The 19,374-nt window shown below is 43.7% G+C and overlaps 1 protein-coding gene across 1 annotated transcript in view; it reads right to left on the reverse strand.

The window, feature by feature from the left end:
* The window catches only part of Gabbr2 (gamma-aminobutyric acid type B receptor subunit 2), a 327,777-nt gene that overhangs the window by 153,794 nt on the left and 154,609 nt on the right, over window positions 1-19,374 (reverse strand). The window contains exon 3 of the mRNA XM_090330311.1: window positions 17,926-18,096. Within this exon, the coding sequence (XP_090186437.1) occupies window positions 17,926-18,096 (171 nt within the window). The remainder of the gene's footprint in view (window positions 1-17,925; window positions 18,097-19,374) is intronic.

Consider the following 19,374-nt stretch of genomic DNA (forward strand, 5'->3'; position numbering starts at 1 on the left):
AGAGTCTCATAGATGTTGATGCCTGGGCTGGCTTCTTAAATATCAGCCTTCTAAGTAGCTAGGATTACAGGTGTGAGTCACTGGTACCTGGTGTGGTATGTTTTACACTTCAAAAAAATCTGATCCCTATGTTAAAAATGGGATATGCAATAAAACAGACTATAATTCTCAGGGACCTGGTGGAGTCAAGGTGAGGGGAAATGAATTATATTGCCAAATGTGAGAATTGCAAGAAGCATTAGAAGCAGAGATGCAGAACTTAACTGTACAAATCTGGTGGAGGTTGTGGAGGGTGAGCTTGAAATGCTTCTTACGATGGAGAGAATGAGGATTGAGATAAAAATAGCCAGAGAGAAAAATAAATGTACTCAAGAGTTGTTGACATGTCTTAAAGAAAAGAAAAGAAGAAAGGTCTCAGAATAAAAAGAAATAATTAAAGATATAGTAGAAGAAAATCTTTTTGGTTTTAAGAAAGATCATATTCTTCAACTGAGAATGGTAATCATATTGGAGACAAAATATATACCTACTAGATATGTGCTATTCTTCTTTGTCATTTCATAGATGAAGTCTCCTGCAAGTATCTTAGTATAGGGCTTGTGTGGGAGGGGTGGACTCATCCATGGAGATATGAAATCAGATTGCATCATACTTCCTGACAACATCAATGTAATGTCTAGAGAGGATGGAGGAAGAATATCGTGATCATGGAAGTCTATACTTAGATAATTTTGTCCTCCATATGAGAAGCAGTGGAGAGAAATGGTGATTTATATAAGGGTGTGGTAGATAAAAGTCACATAAAGTTCCTGGAAAAAAAAAAAACAAACTTACAGATGTACTCATACCGGAAAGTACTCAATCAAAAAACACAACTCATGAAAAATACATCAATAGCAACTGTAGTCAGGTAAATATGGATTTATATCCACATATCATATCCATTACAGTGTGGTTTTAAAATAACATTGACATTTGCATCCACTGATAGAGTTTTTATTTACATCATGGATATCCTTTAATTGTAACACTGCAAAACTAGAGGTGCTGAGGAGTTGGGACTATGCCAATTTCTATAGCTTACCTTAGTACCTAAGTACTATGCTAGTACTTAGGGAAGTAGAAGCCTGATATTATTTATTTATTTATTCATTTCTTTGTTTATTACTTATTTATTTTTGCCAGTCCTGGGGTTTGAACTCAGGGCCTGAGTTCAAGGGCTTTCTCAAGGCTAGGACTCTACCACTTGAGCCACAGTACCCTTTCCAGTTTTATCTATGTATGTGGTACCAAGGAATCAAACCCAGGTCTTTGTGCATGCTAGACAAGCACTCTACCACGAGGCTACATTCTCAGCCCAGAAGCTTGATATTTTAAGCAAATGCTTACTATTCTAAACTTATAAAATGGTTTTTATTATAATGGGATGTGATACTCTTTGGCTAGAAATATATGATTTGTCTAAATCTATGATCAAAAACAAACATATCTGCTTAAATACAAATAGTATCAAGAGTAAAAGACAAGTATATAATATAAGAAATTAGAAAAAAAGATGATGATACAAAGAAGTATGATAATAAAGAGAAATGTAGATAGAATTAGAAAATAGGTTATTTGAAGCAGAACTAATTTAAGTCCAAGATCTGTCCTGGTGCTGCTGGCTCACTCCTGTAATCCTAGCAATTTAGGAGGCTGAGATTTGAGGATTGTTGGAAGCCAACGAAGTTTAAGAGATGCTTTTTTCCTATTAACCACCAAAGAACCCAGAGTGGTACCCGCAGTACCCAAGTGGTACTGTGGCTCAAGTGGCAGTGAAAAAGCTGAAGGGCAGGGCTGGGAGTTTGGCCTAGTGGTAGAGTGCTTGCCTAGCATGCATGAAGACCCGGGTTCCATTCCTCGGTACCACATACATAGAAAAAAGCCAGAAATGGTGCTGAGGCTCAAGTGGTAGAGCTCTCTAACCTTGAGAAAGTCCAAGGACAGTGCTCAGGCTCTGAGCTCAAGCTCGTGACTGGCCAAAAAAAAAAAAAAAAAAGCTGAAGGGCAGCACCCAGACCCTGAGTTCAAGCTCTAGTACTGACATACATACATGCATGTACATGTGCGCGCGCGCGTGTGCGCGCGCGCACACACACACACACACACACACACACACACACACACACACTCCAAAATCTGGACATTTGGTTAACAAAAAAATAAGATGAGATTCTTTGTCTTTTTTGTGGGTCATGGGGCTTGAACTCTGGGCCTGGGCACTGTCCCTGACCTCTTCAGCTCAAGGCTACCACCCTACCCCTGGAGGCACAGCCACACTCCCCATTTTCTAGTGCTTAATTGTAGATAAGAACTCTCTATCTTTTGTGCCCCGGCTAGCTTTGAACCACAATCCTTAGATCTCAGCCTCAGTCTTCTGAGTAGCTAGGATTACAGGCATGAGCCACCACTCGTGGCCTAAGATAATGAGATTCTTGACTTTTGTTTTGTCGTATTCTTATGTTCTTTAGGAAAATGTCCATGATGCTTATCTATGTCATTTCTCTTTGCTTTTTTTGCCCTTTAGTTAATCTCATATTGTTATTGCATTTCTTTTACCTGGTATATTGTATATACATTTACTTGTTTATTTGAAACAAACAAACAAACATATATATGTATGTATATATTTGAAAGGGAAGGGGGGAAAACAAGATGATTGGGAAGGGGTGGAGGTGTGGGAAATGGGGACAAAAACATGAGAAGGGGTATCAATGTGTGAGAAGTAATGCACCTACTACCTGGAGAATGTAACTGTAACTCCTCTATACATTACCTCAACAATAAAAAAGAAAGAAAGGAAGAAAGAAAAAAGAAAAAAAAAAGAGGAGACAGACTCCTCTCAAGCTTTAGTCTGGAGAATGAACAGATAGCTCCTTACATAGCAAGATGGAAGAACAGAAGGAGGGTTTCTCTGAGAACCTTCTCTGGCCTCAGGGGACATGATCATTTGTAAAGGAGTAAACAGAGGCTCCGTTTGCACCTGAAGAGGTAGAGGAACCTTGGAAAATGTGTTGGGGTCTTGGATCACAAGAGAGCCCAGACTCAAGATGACAATCAAGTGGCAAGAGGAAGTGAAGGTCTTGAAGGCAAGCTCTCTTAGCTTGGTGTCAAGAAGGCTATGGTGTCATATCCATGTACCTGTATCTGACATGAGTCACAACTCCACTCCAACTTTTTGTTGGTTAACTGGAGATAAGCATTTGGTGGACTTTCCTACCTCAGCTGGCGTCTAACCTCCATCTTCACATCTCAGCCTCCTGAATAGCTAGGATTACAGGTGTGAGTCCCCAGTACCCAGATCAAAGAATTCTTAAAACCCAGGCAGATGAGAGCCACCTGAGGGGGTGAATTATATTATAATGTATTGCAAGTATATTTGGGTAGCACAAAGAAACTCATTGAAAACTGTCCAGTGGTAGAGGATGGAGAAAGTGGGGAAAAAGAAATAATAGACTGCATAGGTGGGGACTAGCAGGACGGGGTGGGCTGGTGGAGAGGATAAAGGAGGTTGAGTATTGTTAAAATAGATGCTTCAAAGTATAAAAGTGAAACAAGGAAACCTGCAGGGGATGCTGCAGGGAGGTAGGAGAAGGGAAGGGAGCATGATAAAGGGAATGAGATCAATAGGATATAATATAAACATATAGGGATATAACAATGAAATCTCCTTCTGTATAACTAAAAAATAATCCTCCAATAACAAAAAGACAAACAAGCCATTGAGGAGCTGGACAAGTGATCTGAACAGGCATGTCTCCAAACAAGATCTACAAATAGTCACTAAGCTCATGGTAAGATGCTGACATCTTTACTCTTCGGGGAGAAGCACATTGAAATGATATAAGACAGCACTTCCCACTCACGAGGGTGGCTAGTTGTATGTATTTTTAATGGAAAATAGGAAGTGACTGGCCAAGAATGTGGAGGAATTGGAACTCTCATCCAATGTTGGTGGGAACATAAAACCAGAATCACCGCCTACCTACAGTCTATTGATGTTCAACCAGGAAATGATATGGAAGTTTTTCTAAATGTTAAATATGGAGTTGCCTTATGACCCAGCAGTCCCATTTCTTGCATAGATACATACTCAAGAGCACTGAAGATATATCTACACACAAAACAGTGTAGATACAAATGTTCATAGAAGTACTATTCATAATAGCCCAAAGTGGGAACAACTAAAATGTCCACCAACTGGTAAATGGATTAAAAGATGTGTTATAATCATATAATATTACTTGGCCATAAAAAGTGACAGCTGTCTGTATAGAACATTGTGCTAAGCGAAGTAGGCTGGGCATTAAAGGCCACACATCTGATGATGTCATTTATGTGAACAGTCTATTAGCAGAAGATCATAGAAGGGGAATAAGTAAATGCTAATGAACATGGAACATGGAATGTCTTTGGAGGGTTGATGAAAATATTCTGAAATTAGACAGTGGTAATGGCTGTAAATCATTACATATATATGAAATATCATTTAATCATACAGCTTCTGGTAGTTAAAACGGGGGGATTTCTTGTTATAAGATGGTGTATGTATGTGTGTGAATAAAAGCAAACCAAAAAGCTAGCTTTGGTGGCTCATGCCAGTAATCCTAGCTATTCAGAAGGTTGAGAGCTGAGGATCATAGTTCAAAGCCAGCTCAGACAGGCTGGCTCTGTGAGATTCTTATCTCCAATTAAAGACCAGAAAACTGGAGTTGTGCTATGACTGAAAGTGATAAGAGCACTAGCCTTGAGCAAAAATGCTCAGGGACAGTTCCAGATCCTGCGTTTAAGCCCCATGACCACCAATCAAAGTCAAGATGTATTGTAATCATGAACTGACATGTTGAATTAAAACCCCTTGTACAACAACTTCCAGATAATAAAAATAAATAATTAAAAAAGCATAAACGACCCAAAGCGTTGTCCAGTTGTTTCTCATATGGTTCAAAGCATAAGCTAATATCTTCACAAATGTCCTGAAAGGTCCACTAATCCCTTTCCCAACCAGTCCCTCCTCATTCCCCGACCCAGGCTGTTCTGCCTATAATGACCGCTATACTATTCCATTGCCACTGGACACCTCTGACTACTGCTGTGTCTGGAACCCTCTTTTCTCAGACACCCCTCTGACTTGCCCCTCATTACCTTCAGGAGTCTGCTCCAATGTCAGCTTGGGCTCACCCCACCCTGCTGTCTCCCCTGCTGCTCACACATCTTACCATCTGGCATAGCACACATTGATCTGTTCTTGGCTTCATTAGCTGACTCCTTGCAGGAGAACACAAGCTCCCTGATGGCAGGCCCTTCATCCCTGCACTGCTGTGTTCACAATTCCTAGCATACAACCAACACATACTAGGCACTTGGTAAATAAGTGTTCAATGACAGGATGCATTATAAGATAAAAGCTGTCATGCTCGCTGGAAGTTTGGCCTAGTGGTAGAGTGCTTGCCTAGCATGCACCAAGACCTGGGTTTGATTCCTCGGTACGACATACATAGAAAAAAGCCAGAAGTGGTGCTGAGACTCAAGTGGTAGAGCTCTAGCCTTGAGAAAGTCCAAGGACAGTGCTCAGGCCCTGAGCTCAAGCCCAGAACTGGCAGAAAAAAAATTTAAAAAATAAAATAAAAATAAAAAAGCTGTCACGCTTATAATTTCTCATGAATATCAAATTTAAAAACCACAGAGCTAACCATATAAATTCTTCATAGATACTTATTTTGTCACATATGTATCACAAACACATACACTGAATAAATAGAAGTAACCCATCCTTTAACATGGTGAGTCATATCTTACAAATGCCAAACCTGGTTGTCAGTACCCTCATTACAATCAAGAACAAAACTAGAATATCCAATACTATTACTTTCTTAAAATATAAAGAACGTGGCTCTGGTAGCTCAATCCTGTAACCCTAGTTCAAGAGGCTGAGATTTGTGGTTCAAAGCCAGTCCAAGCAGAAAAATCCACATGACTCTTATTTCTAAGAAACTACCAAAAAACTGGAAGTGGAGCTGTGGTTCAGGTGGTGAAAGAGATGGCCTTGAATACAAAAAGTTTAAGGACAGTGCCCAAGCCCTGAGTTCAAGCCTCAGTACTAAATATGAATAGTGTGTGTGTGTGTGTGTGTGTGTGTGTGTAGAAAAACTAGTGAATGAAACAACAATAAGTACAAACAGACACCCACACTCACATGCATAATACTCCTTGGTCACTGTTATAAGCCCTAAGTGCTTTACATGTATTTACACTTTAATACCATAGCACCTAAGATAATTATGATTATGCCCTCATTATCAAGAACACAGAAAGATAAAGTGACTTTCCCCAGGTCACCCAGCTCCACTGAATAGCTAAGCTGGAATTAGAACCTAAGCTGTCCTACCCTAATGACAGAATGATGGGCGTAAAGATGTCATGCCAGAAAACAGAAAGCAGATTTTTTCTCGAGTTAGATGTTATTGTTAGCTTGTAGAAAACTCCAGGGAATCACAAGACGACCAAACTGCTGGGCTTAATGAGGTCAATGTGGTCATTGTGGTAAGAGGTGCACATGTAGATCAAGAGCTTTTCTGCACTCCAGCAATGAAGACGTTAGTGACGTCACAGAAAACAGATCCCATTGCCCTAAGCAACCATGAACTAGAGCCCCCAAGAATAAATAATGGCGAGAACAGGTGTGAAGAGAGAACAAGGCTGTATCCAGGATCCATCTTAGAGTGAGGAAATGTCCCATGCTCATGAATGTGCAGATCTGGGTTTATAAAAATGTTAAAATTCCCTCAAATGAATGATAGACTTGCTTGGATTCTGACACAAACACCATGGGTATTTTTGGAGTCTTACAACAATTCAATAGGTGAAAATAAAGATGACTGAGGACCATACATTAGATCACAGTACAAACATGTCTACTTCAAACACTAGATGAGATCTGAGGATCATGGTTCAAAGGCAGCCTTGGTAGGAAAATCTATGAAACTCTTATCTCCAATAATCACCAAATTTTAGAAGTGGAGCTGAGGCTCAAGTGGTAGAGTACCAACCTTGATAGAAAAACCTAGGATCCGTGCCAAGCCCTGAATTCAAGCCCAAATACAACAATACAACAAACAAATGATAACAACAACAAAAAATGAAACAGGGGGGCATCAGCTACAGAAGGGATCTATCTGGGGATGAAAGTTTACAGCTCAGAAGTGACCGAGTGAGGAGAAAGGCTTGATATTTCAGAACACACATGGAAATTCCAGAGAAGCTAAAAAATGAAATAGTACAAGTAGTGGAAGAAAACAAAATTCCTATGATGAGAAGAAATTGCTAAGCCTAATGTTAAAGGTAAAAAATATGATCTTGAGAAATTTGACAATATAAAATTTTAAGATTTTTCAACAAATCAAGCAACAAGCTAGGCACCAGTGGTTTACACCTATAATCCTAGCTACTCAGGAGGCTGAGGTCTGAGGATTATAACTCAAAGCCAGCCTGGGCAGGAAATTCCATGAGACTCTTATCTTCAGTTAACCACTAGAAAATCAGAAGTACAGCTATGTCTCAAAATGCTGGCCTTGAGCAAAAAAGCTCAGGGACAGCACACAGGCCCCATGTCTGACAAAAACAACCCCTCCCCCATCAAACCCCAAAATCGAATGCCATGTGAAACATGAACGAAACATCTGCCACAGATGTGACAATGGGCTTATAGCTTTTTTTTTTAAATCAAGAACATTTAGAAGAAGATTTCATTAGGAAAAAGTGCCAGCCACATCAACTGCCAATTTACAAAAGGAAAAACAGAAGCAAGAAAGAACATTGATTAAAAAAAAAAGAAAGACATTCAGTCTCAATAGTAATCAAAGAAATGCAAATTAAAGCAGCAATTGCCAAAGATCAGAAAAGAGTAACACACAATGTTGGCAAGGAATCCTTCCATCATTGCTAGGAAACTCGGAACTCGGAGGATCTTTTGGGAGCACAATTTGGCAATGCGCACAAAAGGTTCAAAAAAATGTGCAGAGCTATTTCTAGGAGCTTATCTTTGGAAAATGATCAGAGATGTTCAAACAAAAAGTATGCATCCTTGGTATTATTACTTACAATCAGAATAAGCTGGCACCTACATGCCTGTTCTATAATAGGGCACTCTGAGTCAATGATAGCCTATGCAGAGAAGAGAAATTATTTTGGAATAGTTTGGATGAAGAAGATAATGGAATATATAGCCATGTCTTGTCCCATCCTCAGTTCCTGAAAATGGCAAAGAAACATTTTTATGAGTCAGAGTCTCACTATGTGGCTCAAACTAGTCTCGAACTCTTGATCCTCTTGCCTCTACTTCCAAAGGAAGTGTGACACTATACCTGACCAGAGACAAAGGACTTCTTAAGGAAAAGAGAAGTTTGAACAAGTTGGGTTATAATTGAGAAGGCTATCTATTTGCAGAATTATTGGCATACAGGAAGGGAATAGATTTTAGAATAAATATACTGGAAGCCAGTGAAGCCTACAGCATTTCAGAGAGGGCTGTAGTCAGGGGGTGGAGAAAAGGGGGTACCCTACACAGGGTCCCAAGTCAGAATCAACCCATGCTGAGTTGTCATCATGAGTTATGATGGTAGAGAACATTTCATAGCCTGGGGAAAACATTTTCCCTGTGTTGCTGAATTAAAGAAGTCACTTCTATATAAGAGCATTATTTATGTTTATTTGTTTATTTATGCATGTTGAAAACATCTGTAGGGTTGGAAATGTGGAAGTGGTAGCATAACTGCCTAGCAAGCACAAGGCCCAGAGTTCAAACCCCAGTACTGCAAATGGTAACAACCCAAATCGACCAACCAACTACACAAACAAACTCCACTATGATGCTGTCAACCTCCATGGTACAATGGTTGGGTTTATGTGTTGGAGGCTGGGTTCAGCTGTGGCTATGGTAGAAGGTGGTTGAGCCCAGTGCTAAGTGGTTGTATCCCTAAAGTTTTTGCTTTCAAAAAGAATTTATATAGTTCCTAGGAGAGAAAGGGCTTGCCAGGTTGTTGCCCTTGTTGCATACACTCCCATCCTCACAAGACCATCCACACTGAGGACTAGAACCAAGTCAATACTGGTATCTATGAGCCTGCACAACTGTGAGTCCAGTAAGAGTCTTTAAAATATCCAGCTTTAGGTATTTTAATATAGCAATAGAAAATGGATTCACACATTAAGTTAGGGCTTGTTTTTAACTTTTCCTTTTGTACCTCTGTATTTCCCAGGCTTTCTGCCTGGAGTGCATATCAATATTACAGTTAGAAAAGAGAAACTAGTGTTTTAAAATAAAGAGCAAAAAGTAAGTTCTACAAAAGGAACTTGACATTTTCATGTAAGAAAGTAACCACAATTTCATAATTTTTTTTTCTTTTGAACTCTTGTAATGACTTTGGCTATTTTCTCTGTTTCTGATCTGCCTATCCATCCTGCCCTCAAGACCATAACCTTCTCAACTCCTTTTTATGTTTGTGTTTTGTTAGTCATGTGGCTTGAACTTGTACCTGGGTGCTGTTACTGAGCTCTTCTGCTCAAGGCTAGTGCTCTAACACTTTGAGTCACAGCAACACTTCCGGTTTTCTGGTGGTTAATTGAAGGTAAGAATCTCACTGCCTGGGCTGGCTCTGAATTTTGGTCCTCAGTCCTCACCTTTCTGAGTAGCTACAGTTACAGGCATGTGAGCCACCAGTACCCGGTTTCCACCTCCTTTAAAAAAGAATTCACCCCTGGAACCAGGCGTTGAAGGCTCACATCTGTGATCCTAGTGACTCAAGAAGGTGAGATCTGAGGATTGGGGTTTGAAGCCAGCCAGGCAGGAAAGCCTGTGATACTCCAACGCACCACTGAACAGTGAGTAGTGGAGCTTTGGCTCAAGTGGTACAGTACTATCCTGGAGCGAAAAAGTTCAGTGTCCTGGCTCTAAGTTCAAGCCTGAGGACTGATGGGACCACATGTACATGCATGCACACACTCACACTAACACACACTCACAACACACACACATACACACACACACACACACACACACACACACACACACACACACACACACACACAACCTCCCTAGACTTCCCCCTATTGGCAGGAAAATACAATGTAGAGCCCTGAGGGGCCTCTACCATCTGGCTCTCTCACAATCCCCTCTCTCCCCCGATCCCTGTGTGTCGAGCTGTGGAACTGACTATTCAGTGATTCCTGAAAACTCTCCACACCTCCCTCTACGCTCCTTTGCTCACATGGCTCCCGTGCTCCTGGCAGATGGGCCTTGGGGGAGAATGCACAGCCAGAATGAACCAGAATAGTTCAGAACCCACATTCTCCATGATGTGCTGCCCTGCCAGCCAAAAGGCCCAGCAGGAACAAGGCATCCCAGGGAGAGGTAGGAGCAGGTGTGAAGGGGTGTGCAGGGCTCCTATGGTTGGTGAGATGAGAAAAAGAAAAACACCATGCAGAATCCCACAGCAAAAACTCCCGGCTGAGTGGGTTGGCTGGCCCACATATCCACCTCTATGTTTCTGGGGTAAGATGGGGCTTGAGAATCCCTGGGGTCCTGTCTCCCACAAGGGTGGGCACCTGCCACCTCAGATCCTGAGTAAGTTCTATATGCAACACAGATGGCACCATGCTGGGTAGCTGTAGGGACTGCCCCTCTCCAATAGGTACCCAAGCAATAATGGATTTTTCCCGCTGCCAAGCAAGGTCTGGTGGAGCAGCTGCTTCACAGAGCATGCTGGGAACCTGGCCAGAGCCATGGGTGGTACAGAAAAGTCCATGGGAGGGTCTGGAGGTCACCCACAATGGTCCCTTTCTCCTTTGTTTTAGAATTTCCTGCAGCCTAGACCAATGGCAGTCACCTGAGGACAGGCCACTGTGAGGGACACCCAGTCACCTAGCTGAGAGGTGGTGGGCAGCCTACTCAGAAGCTCCAGCTACACAGCTGGCACCGCACAGAGAACCGTGAGTAGGCACGGCCACCTAGGCCACAGCAGTGGACATGGGAGACCCTGCTGGGCATTGCTGCTCCCGGGGAGGGGGTCTTTGCACTTAGAGGGAGACGCTCACTCACCAGAAGTAAGAAGTACTACAAGAATCCTAGGATCTACTCCTGGAGAGGAAGAAGGCCCCGTCCACCCTCCTGAATAACATGTTCAGGGGGCCCTGATGTCTTCATTCATCCCTGTGGCCCCCTAACTTGAGAGGACCCTCCATTCTGGAGGCCCCCTCATCATTCATGCACATGGGCTCCCCTCAGCCCCAGGTAACTGCTGATTTTATACTTGCTTTTAACCTGTCTCCTTTTGCATGGAGTCACTCCCTCAGCAGCAGCATCCAGGAAGGTGTAACCCTTTGCATTTCTCTAGTATGTGAAACAGTAAGACAGCACTATTCAAACATGGCAAAAATCTTGCCAATATTCAAATGTCTCCCCCTGAATCCCAAAGAGGCTGCCACCCACAGTCACTTTGGTGTGGGCAGGATGGACACAGCTGTTCTAGCTGGCTGCCTGGCAGGCCTGGTCCCTTCCCCAAGTCAGAAATGAGGGCACAGTGAACAGGATATGTGCATGGGCCACAGCTAGGCCACCTATAACACCTATAAGTTCTTCAGAGAAAAGTTGGGGCAAGGGGTGGGCACTAAGTAGCATCAGGACAGAATCTGAGCTGTCTCCAGTCTCCTTTACAGACTTGCAGAAGCTTTCCCAGCCTGCTCTGGGGAGCTGGGATGCTGGGGAGATGAGCAGGGGCCAGCCTGTCTGACTACTTTGTTGGTCCTGTTCTAAGATAAAGTGGGCTGAGGCCTGTGGTCTTACCCAAAGGCCGTCCACTGCTCTTCAAACCCTACCGCGTATGCGTCTCTGGGCCATGTTGAGTGCCTGCCAGCCTGCCTGCCTCAGTGGAGCTGGGTGACACTGCCACTCCAGGGATCATACTTTGAGAACCACTGATTACTTGATCTTCTTCATTCTGAAGTGTTAATTCCATAGGAAGGAACTCCAGGAAGGCATGGGGGACATAAACAACACCAGGCAATCCAGAGGCAGCCACGTGCTGATGGCTCAGAACTTTACACTGCGGCTGCTTCTAGGAGAATCCCCTACCAGCAAACATCATATCTAGAACATCAGCTCTGGGCTGGGGTCTGTGGAAATCTGGCTTGCTGGCTTTGCCCACCCCTCCCAACCTCCCACTGGTTGCAGTGACCCAGGCAGCAAGTAGTCAGGACACAGGCTGGTGGGGCTGGGAATTTCTGTACCTCCCTTCCTCATCTCAGCATCCCAGCTGCAGTCAGACTCCAGGCACCACAGAAAAACACTAGAAGACTCTGATCTACTACACTGAATTCTTGATCCATCGACTGCCCACAGACCAGGCAGTGTGACACAGAGCTCAGCAGTGGGAATGGGGGAGAGATGAAGACGCTTCAACCCCACATCATTCAGAGAGCAGCCATGGGGAGAAGCCCAAGTTGGGAATGAGCAGAGAGATGACCTGACTCAGGTAAGGGAGGCTGCTCCGCATGGGAGTAGCATGTAGGTGTGGCCCCCAAGGGGTGGGGGTTGGGGTGGGGTGAAGGGACTGACTGGAAGTATGCCAAGAGGTAGATCCCTGTCAAGAGTGGCAGGAAAGGGCTGTAGATCCTCACCACAGGGGTCTGTGGAGAACACAGGTGCTTCGCAAGGTCTCCTTGATTCACTATAGGGGTGTTTCCTCCAAGATTGCTCCCCAGAAGAGCAAACAGTAACTTTGGAGCTCACCGGAGACCCCCATGGCTTGGGCAGATGGCAACTCAGCAAGTGAGGAGGGCTCCAAAGGGCCAGGTGGGGCCTGGAAGGCCTGAAAGGGCAGAGCTTTGAAGAAGAAGCACAGATGGCAACCTTTTGATCTAGGGCTGATCAAGGTCTTTGGTGGGTCCCTCCACTCAGGCAGGGGTCTCTGGTAGGGAAAGGTCAGCCCAGGAAGCTCAGGGATCACTGAACACTAGGGAGCAAGCAGAGGGCTTGCACCTCTTTAGAAGGAAGGGCAGGATGGGAGGGAGTCTGTCAGCCACAGAAACCCAGATATACAGGGGTTCTAATGGGGGTTAGTCATGGCCAAGGAACTAGATTCTACATGATGCTAAAATAACGCTACCCCTTACATAATGCCGTGATAGTGACTTACATTCCCTATCACTCCCAACCTCACAGCACCCCTAAAGCAGGCAGTATGATTACCCCCATACACCCTAAGGCACGGTGGAAAAGCACTTCTTCATTCTTCAGGGAAACACAAGTTAAATGACAATGATATATCACTCCACACCTGTGATAACAGCCAAGTCCACACAGACATCGCCAAATACTGATGAGGCCGGGGGAGCCACAGGAATGCTCCTCCACTGCTGGTGGGAAGGAAAAAAATGGCACAGCCACTGCTGGAAGATAATTTGGCAATGTCTTACAAAACTACACATACTTTTACTATGTGATCCAAGTTCCTTGGTAATTACCCAAAGGAGTTGAAAACCTATGTGGATGTTTATGGTTATTACTTGTAATTGCCCCAAACTGGAAGCAACCAAAGTAAGTAGATAAACTGTGGTATATCCAGATAATGGAATATTATTCAGCATGTGAAAAGAAACCAGCTATCAAGCCAGGAAAGACAAGGAAGAGTTAAGTGCACGTTAACAAAAGTAAAACAAGAAGCTTAGAAAAGGTTACCTTCTATATGATTCCAGTCAGGGCAATGAAAATACCCTGTGTGGCATTACAATAGTAGGTAAATGTCACCACTCCTTTGTCCAAACTTACAGAAGGACCTGTGGACTTTGATTATGATTTATCTAGGTAGGTAAATGGAAGAGGCTGGGCATATGAGGACAGGACACACATAAAACCAGTGCCTTTTTACAACTTTCCTATGAACTTAAAACTGTTTTAAGACAATCAACTCTTAAAACAACAATAACAACAACAACAAAAGAACATCTCAAGCCGGGCACCAGTGGTTCATGCTTATAATCCTAGCTACTCAAGAGGCTGGGATCTGAGGACTGCGGGTTCAAACAAACAAACAAAAAACAAAACTCAAGGATAGCACCCAGGCCCTGAGTTTAAGCCCCAGGACCAGCATACATACACACACACACACACACACACATACACACACACACAGAAGGGAAAATTAAAAAAAAAAATTCTCTGAGCTGAGATCTGAGGATCAAGGTTCAAAGCCAGCTGGGACACAAAAGGACCTGAGACTCTTATCTTCAATTAACCTTTAGAAAATGAAAAGTGAGGCTTGGCTCAAGGGTAGGATGGTAACCTTAAGCTGAAGAGCTCAGGGGCACCACCCAGGGGTAGGGCAGTAACCTTAAGCTGAAGAGCTCAGGGGCACTGCCCAGCCCAAGTTCAAGCCCCATGACCCACAAAACAAAACACTTCCCTGAGGATCCAATGAGATATCACTAGGAGAAGTTTCCACCTGCTGACCCTGGGGCCATGTCCCCTATCTATCCTGGCCCTTCACAGTATAGCCCACTACAAGTGTGCCACACCAGAGGCCACAGCTCTACTGTTTGAGCAAATGGCTATGCATTCTTAAAGTATGTCCCATGAATTACCAGAGTAGTTGATGGTCATGTATTAAACCCCTATGTTGTGCAGTCCATCTACAGATCTTACAGCCCCGTATGGGAGGGAGGATAAACTCACTCTCTTACATGGAAAAAACCAGATTTCTACGAGGTAAAGAGAACAGTCAGTAAAGAGCCTAGAAAAGCTACGTAAAGCAATCAGCCTGTCTGGTGCCAGGACCTTCATTCATCTCTCATCCAGAAAGAGCATGGCTGAACTAACTCACTGTCTCTTGCCAGGGATATGTTATGCTGACAGAAGTGCTAGGAGTAATATATCAGTGAGCAGCAAGGTGAAACAAATGGCCTGAGGTCACAGCCACACTGCTATCCAAGGCAGAGCTAAACCTAGAGATCAGCTCTTCTGCTCGAGTGCAGTGTGGCCTGTTGGCTGCCATATACAGGGCATTGAATCTCAGAGATGGGGGACTGTAGTACCAGACAGTTTTTCACCTACTACCCCCTCCAGCGTCCCAGTGCCTCAGTGACCAGCTCTGCCATAGGCCCTGCAACTTCAGGATTGCTTTCACACGACACTCCTTCCAGTACACCAGGCCAGAACAGAAGTGCTTGGCACTGCTGATCGACCAGGTTCCTAAAAGGAATTGAGTTTCCTCTGCACTCATAGAAGCTGTTAGCTCCTGGCAAGTGTCCAGAGCTAGCGCTACAGCCATGCAGCCAGACACTGGCGAGGGATGCCAAAGCCCCTGGGCATGGAGAGGAGTCAGCTGGACTGAGGGATTTAAATCGAAAGGGGTCCTTGCCAGCAACAACTACTGCAACCACATCCTGTCCTCTGGGAAAGAGCTGCTGAGACCCTAGCAGAGATTCCTGACCTAGCCTCACAAAGACAGAGATGTGGCCCTGAACTGCCACTGCCTTTCCCAGGGAAGAGTGTGCAGCAAAGAGAACCCTGGCCAAGAGTCTGGAGGGTCAGGCACTTAGCCCCAGCCAGGCCCCCAACCAACACATGCCCCAACGTGAGAAACCACTTCTCCTCTGCAAGCCTCCTTGTCTACAAAGTGGGTCCCATCACCCATCCCCACAGGGCACTGGCTGTGGAGGTATTTGGGACTGTACACATCCAAGGTCAAGGCTGCTAATTCAGCCTCTATAGACCCAGTCTTGTGAGCTTTCTGAATCTTGGAAGCTACAAGCAGGCAGTGTCTGTGTGATCAATAAACTGGGCGTGGTGGTGAGGTGGAGGGGGGACAGGGACTGTACCCTTCAGATCTGACATTTCTGGAGGTGCTTGAAACCCTGGCCTTTTTTCCCTTTTCTGGGCCTCATTCCCTCCACCCCATGCTGAGGTTGGAGGGAGCTGTCCCTAGAGCTCTTTAAGTTCTGCTAGTCAAAGAGGCCGTTAGAAAGAAACAGGTGTTCCCAAAATAGCTACAGGCCTGGTGTCAATGGAAGCAGGTCTGCACGTCCCTCACCATCATCCACCTGTTCCCCACTCATTCAGCATCTGTTAGCATCTCGCCAAGGAGTCTGCCAGCCAAAGCCTCCGTCATTTAGAGTTAGATGTTTCCCTGTACCAGACCATGTTCTCATGGGGTTGAGAAGCAGAGAGGTAGGAGCTGAGAAGTCTTGCAAGGGTGTGTGACAAAAGAAATTGTCCACAGAAGTTTTCTGTTGGTGGGGCCAGAAAGTGAACAGCCTTGCTGGAGGCAGCTTCTGTCCAGTTTGTAATGGTCTAATGATCTAATAGATCCTCTCCTAGAAACCTATTGCTAGGGTGCACCCTTAGGTACACAAGGACTGATTCTAATGTCACAGCTGTGACCATTCCCAGTGCTGCTTCCACAACACATTTGACTGTTAAAAGTGAGGTCAGGGGGCTGGGAGTTTGGCCTAGTGGTAGAGTGCTTGTCTAACATGCATGAAGACCTGGGTTCAATTCCTCCTCGGTACCACATGCAGAGAGAAAAAAAGCTGGAAGTGGTGCTGAGGCTCAAGTGGTAGAGCTCTAGCCTTGAGAAAGTCCAAGGACAGTGCTCAGACCATGAGCTCAAGCCCAGGACTGGCAAAAAAAAAAAAGTGAGGTCAGGCAAGACCCCTTAGATCTCATGAAAAGCAATAATAGATAGATAGATACTATATTATACATAGAGTATATTATACTATACACATATACTATATATAGTATACATGTACTGTATACAATATACATTATGAACTCATTTTTTTCCAGTCCAAGACCAAGACTCAAATTCTTGATCTGATGCTTTTGCTCACTGGCTGGGGATGGCATTCTATCACCTCTAACCCTTGAACTCATTTTTTTGTGCTGGTTTTGAGACTTGAACTCAGGGCCTCCTGCTTTTACTTGGCTTTGTTGCTCAAGATTAGTACTCTATCACTTGAACCACAGAACAACTTTCAGCTTTTTGGTGGTTAACTGGAGATTTCTGTCCAGACTGGCTTTGAACCATGATTCTCAGATCTCAGCCTCCTGAGTAACTAGAATTATAGGTGTTAGCCACTGGTACTTGGGTCATTTGGGTTTAAATAAAAATAGATGTCTAGATTCTAATATAGAAATATATATTCTATATATATTCTAGGGAAGATGAATTGCATAATGGAAAGAAAAGAATTAAGGAAACAAAGTGGGTTTGGGGAAATCGGGACAGAAAAGCACTTTTATATGTCTGTAACCATGTATGTTTTGGCTTTATTTATTTTTATTTTTGGCAAAACAGCACAAAATGTGTGTGTGTGTGTTTAATTCTTTTTTTTTTTTTTGGCCATTCCTGGGCTTGAGCTCAGGTCTTCGTGCATTCTAGGCAAGCACTCTACCACTAGGCCTAACTCCCGGCCCCTGTTTAATCCATTATTTAAAACAAAGCAAGGATCTGGAGTTTGGCCTAGTGATAGCACCAAGATCGATTCCTAGGCACCACATCCATAGAAAAAAGCAGGAAATGGTGCTCAAGTGGTAGAGCTCTAGCCTTGAGAAAATCCGAGGACAGTGCTCAGGCTGTGAGTTCAAGCCAGGAGTTGGATGGGGGGGGGGGAAGAAAAAATAAAAACCCCAAGTTGTCTTTCCCTAGGAGAAAACCATGGCCAGCACCTGTGGTTTTAGGTGTGCATGGCCTCAGGACTATTAGTGCTAGGAAGGAAATTGCGAGGAGGATAGGGTGCATTTCCCGCCCCTTTCTCACATGTTGGCTGTCAGTGGTCAGATTCCATCACATCCTCCACACCTCTTCCTGCAGGGCAAGCCCAGGCCCTTACCTCTGAGAAGCGCTGCACATCCTGTGTGAGGGTGCCCACGCGCCTCCAGTGGAAGTACTTGAGCAGCTTCAGGATGGCAGGGTTCACCGCATTGTCCGATGGCACAGTCCGGAAGAAGTAGGGATATTTTTTCTTATCCGCTAGGACAGGTGTGGTAGCCGCAAAGGAAAGCTGAGGACAATACAAGAGAGACAGTGTCATTGCTGTGAGTCTGCATTGTCGTCTCACCTGGGACACAGACACATAGAGTGGGATTTTTTTTTTTTGCCATCTCTCTTCAGAATGCAAAAGTCATGCATCGCAGTGAGAGAGAAATTAAAAATGTAAAATAAGGAGAAAGAAGGGAGAAAATGAACCAGGGATCTCCCCCTCCCTAAAGGAACACCATTAATTCAGTCTTCCCTTCACCTCATCTCACAAACGTTTAATTATCTTGTCAAAAAACTCCTCATAAACATTTTATTTTATATTTTTAATGGTTTCTGTTTTTCTGTTTCTTTTATTGTAAACATTTTAATAGCTGCATCAGAGTCCAGGATATGGAACATACCACAATTTACTGAGTCATTCCTAATTTAGGGGCATTTAGATCGCTTCCAGCTTGTTGGAAATTTGCCATATTATTGTCACTGTTCTAGGGCTTCTCTTCTGTCCATCTCCATGGACAGTCTGTGATGTAAAATTTCCCCATTAAAGACAGTATAGGACCCTTTGAAGACTATACTTATTTTTTTAAAGAACGGATTTTTTAAAAAAACAATTTGCATATCTGTTAGTCAGATAATGAGACCAATTTCACCGCGGTCCTGTCTGTCATCGTGGAATATAACATTTTTCAATCTAATTCTGTGATGACTTACTATGAAAACACTGGAATCAGATTGCATTTGTGGTTATACACAACACTGGGTTTTCTCAAGAGCCTTATCATGTCTTTAGTTTTGACTGGTATTCTATGGCTTTTCCAATGGAATTTATTGAAGATTTGCAAAAAAGGATAGCATTTAACTCAGGCTATTACAGTTGCTGTAAATACTCAGTTTGCTTTTACTTGTGTGTATGTGTGTGTGTGTGTGTTTTAATTTACACTCTAGTCAAACCTGTTCACTTTCTTCTCTATCAGTTCCTTTCTTTTAAGTGTCAGTAAGTTGTTAAATTGGATTTTTAATAATCTCTCTGGCTTAAATGCCACTCCTTCCCTTCCATCTCTGATCTGTGTTCCCCTCTCCCCAGGCTCCTCTGCAGAAGTTAGTTATCAATCCTTTTGATCTTCAGAGGCCAAGGAGGAAATGACATCTTGCTGCAGCTCTGATTTGCATTTTACTGAGAGTGAGTCTCCATTTCTGGTTTTAAGCAATTTATCGTTCCTTTCTGGAACTACAGTTCTCACCTTTGGTCCCCTTTCTCATTTGACTCTTGGTCTTCCTTAGCTGTTTGTAGAAAAGTCAT

Source organism: Megascapheus bottae, chromosome 3 (assembly GCF_031878675.1).
Source record: "Megascapheus bottae isolate mThoBot1 chromosome 3, mThoBot2.hap1, whole genome shotgun sequence".
Lineage (NCBI taxonomy): Eukaryota > Metazoa > Chordata > Mammalia > Rodentia > Geomyidae > Megascapheus > Megascapheus bottae.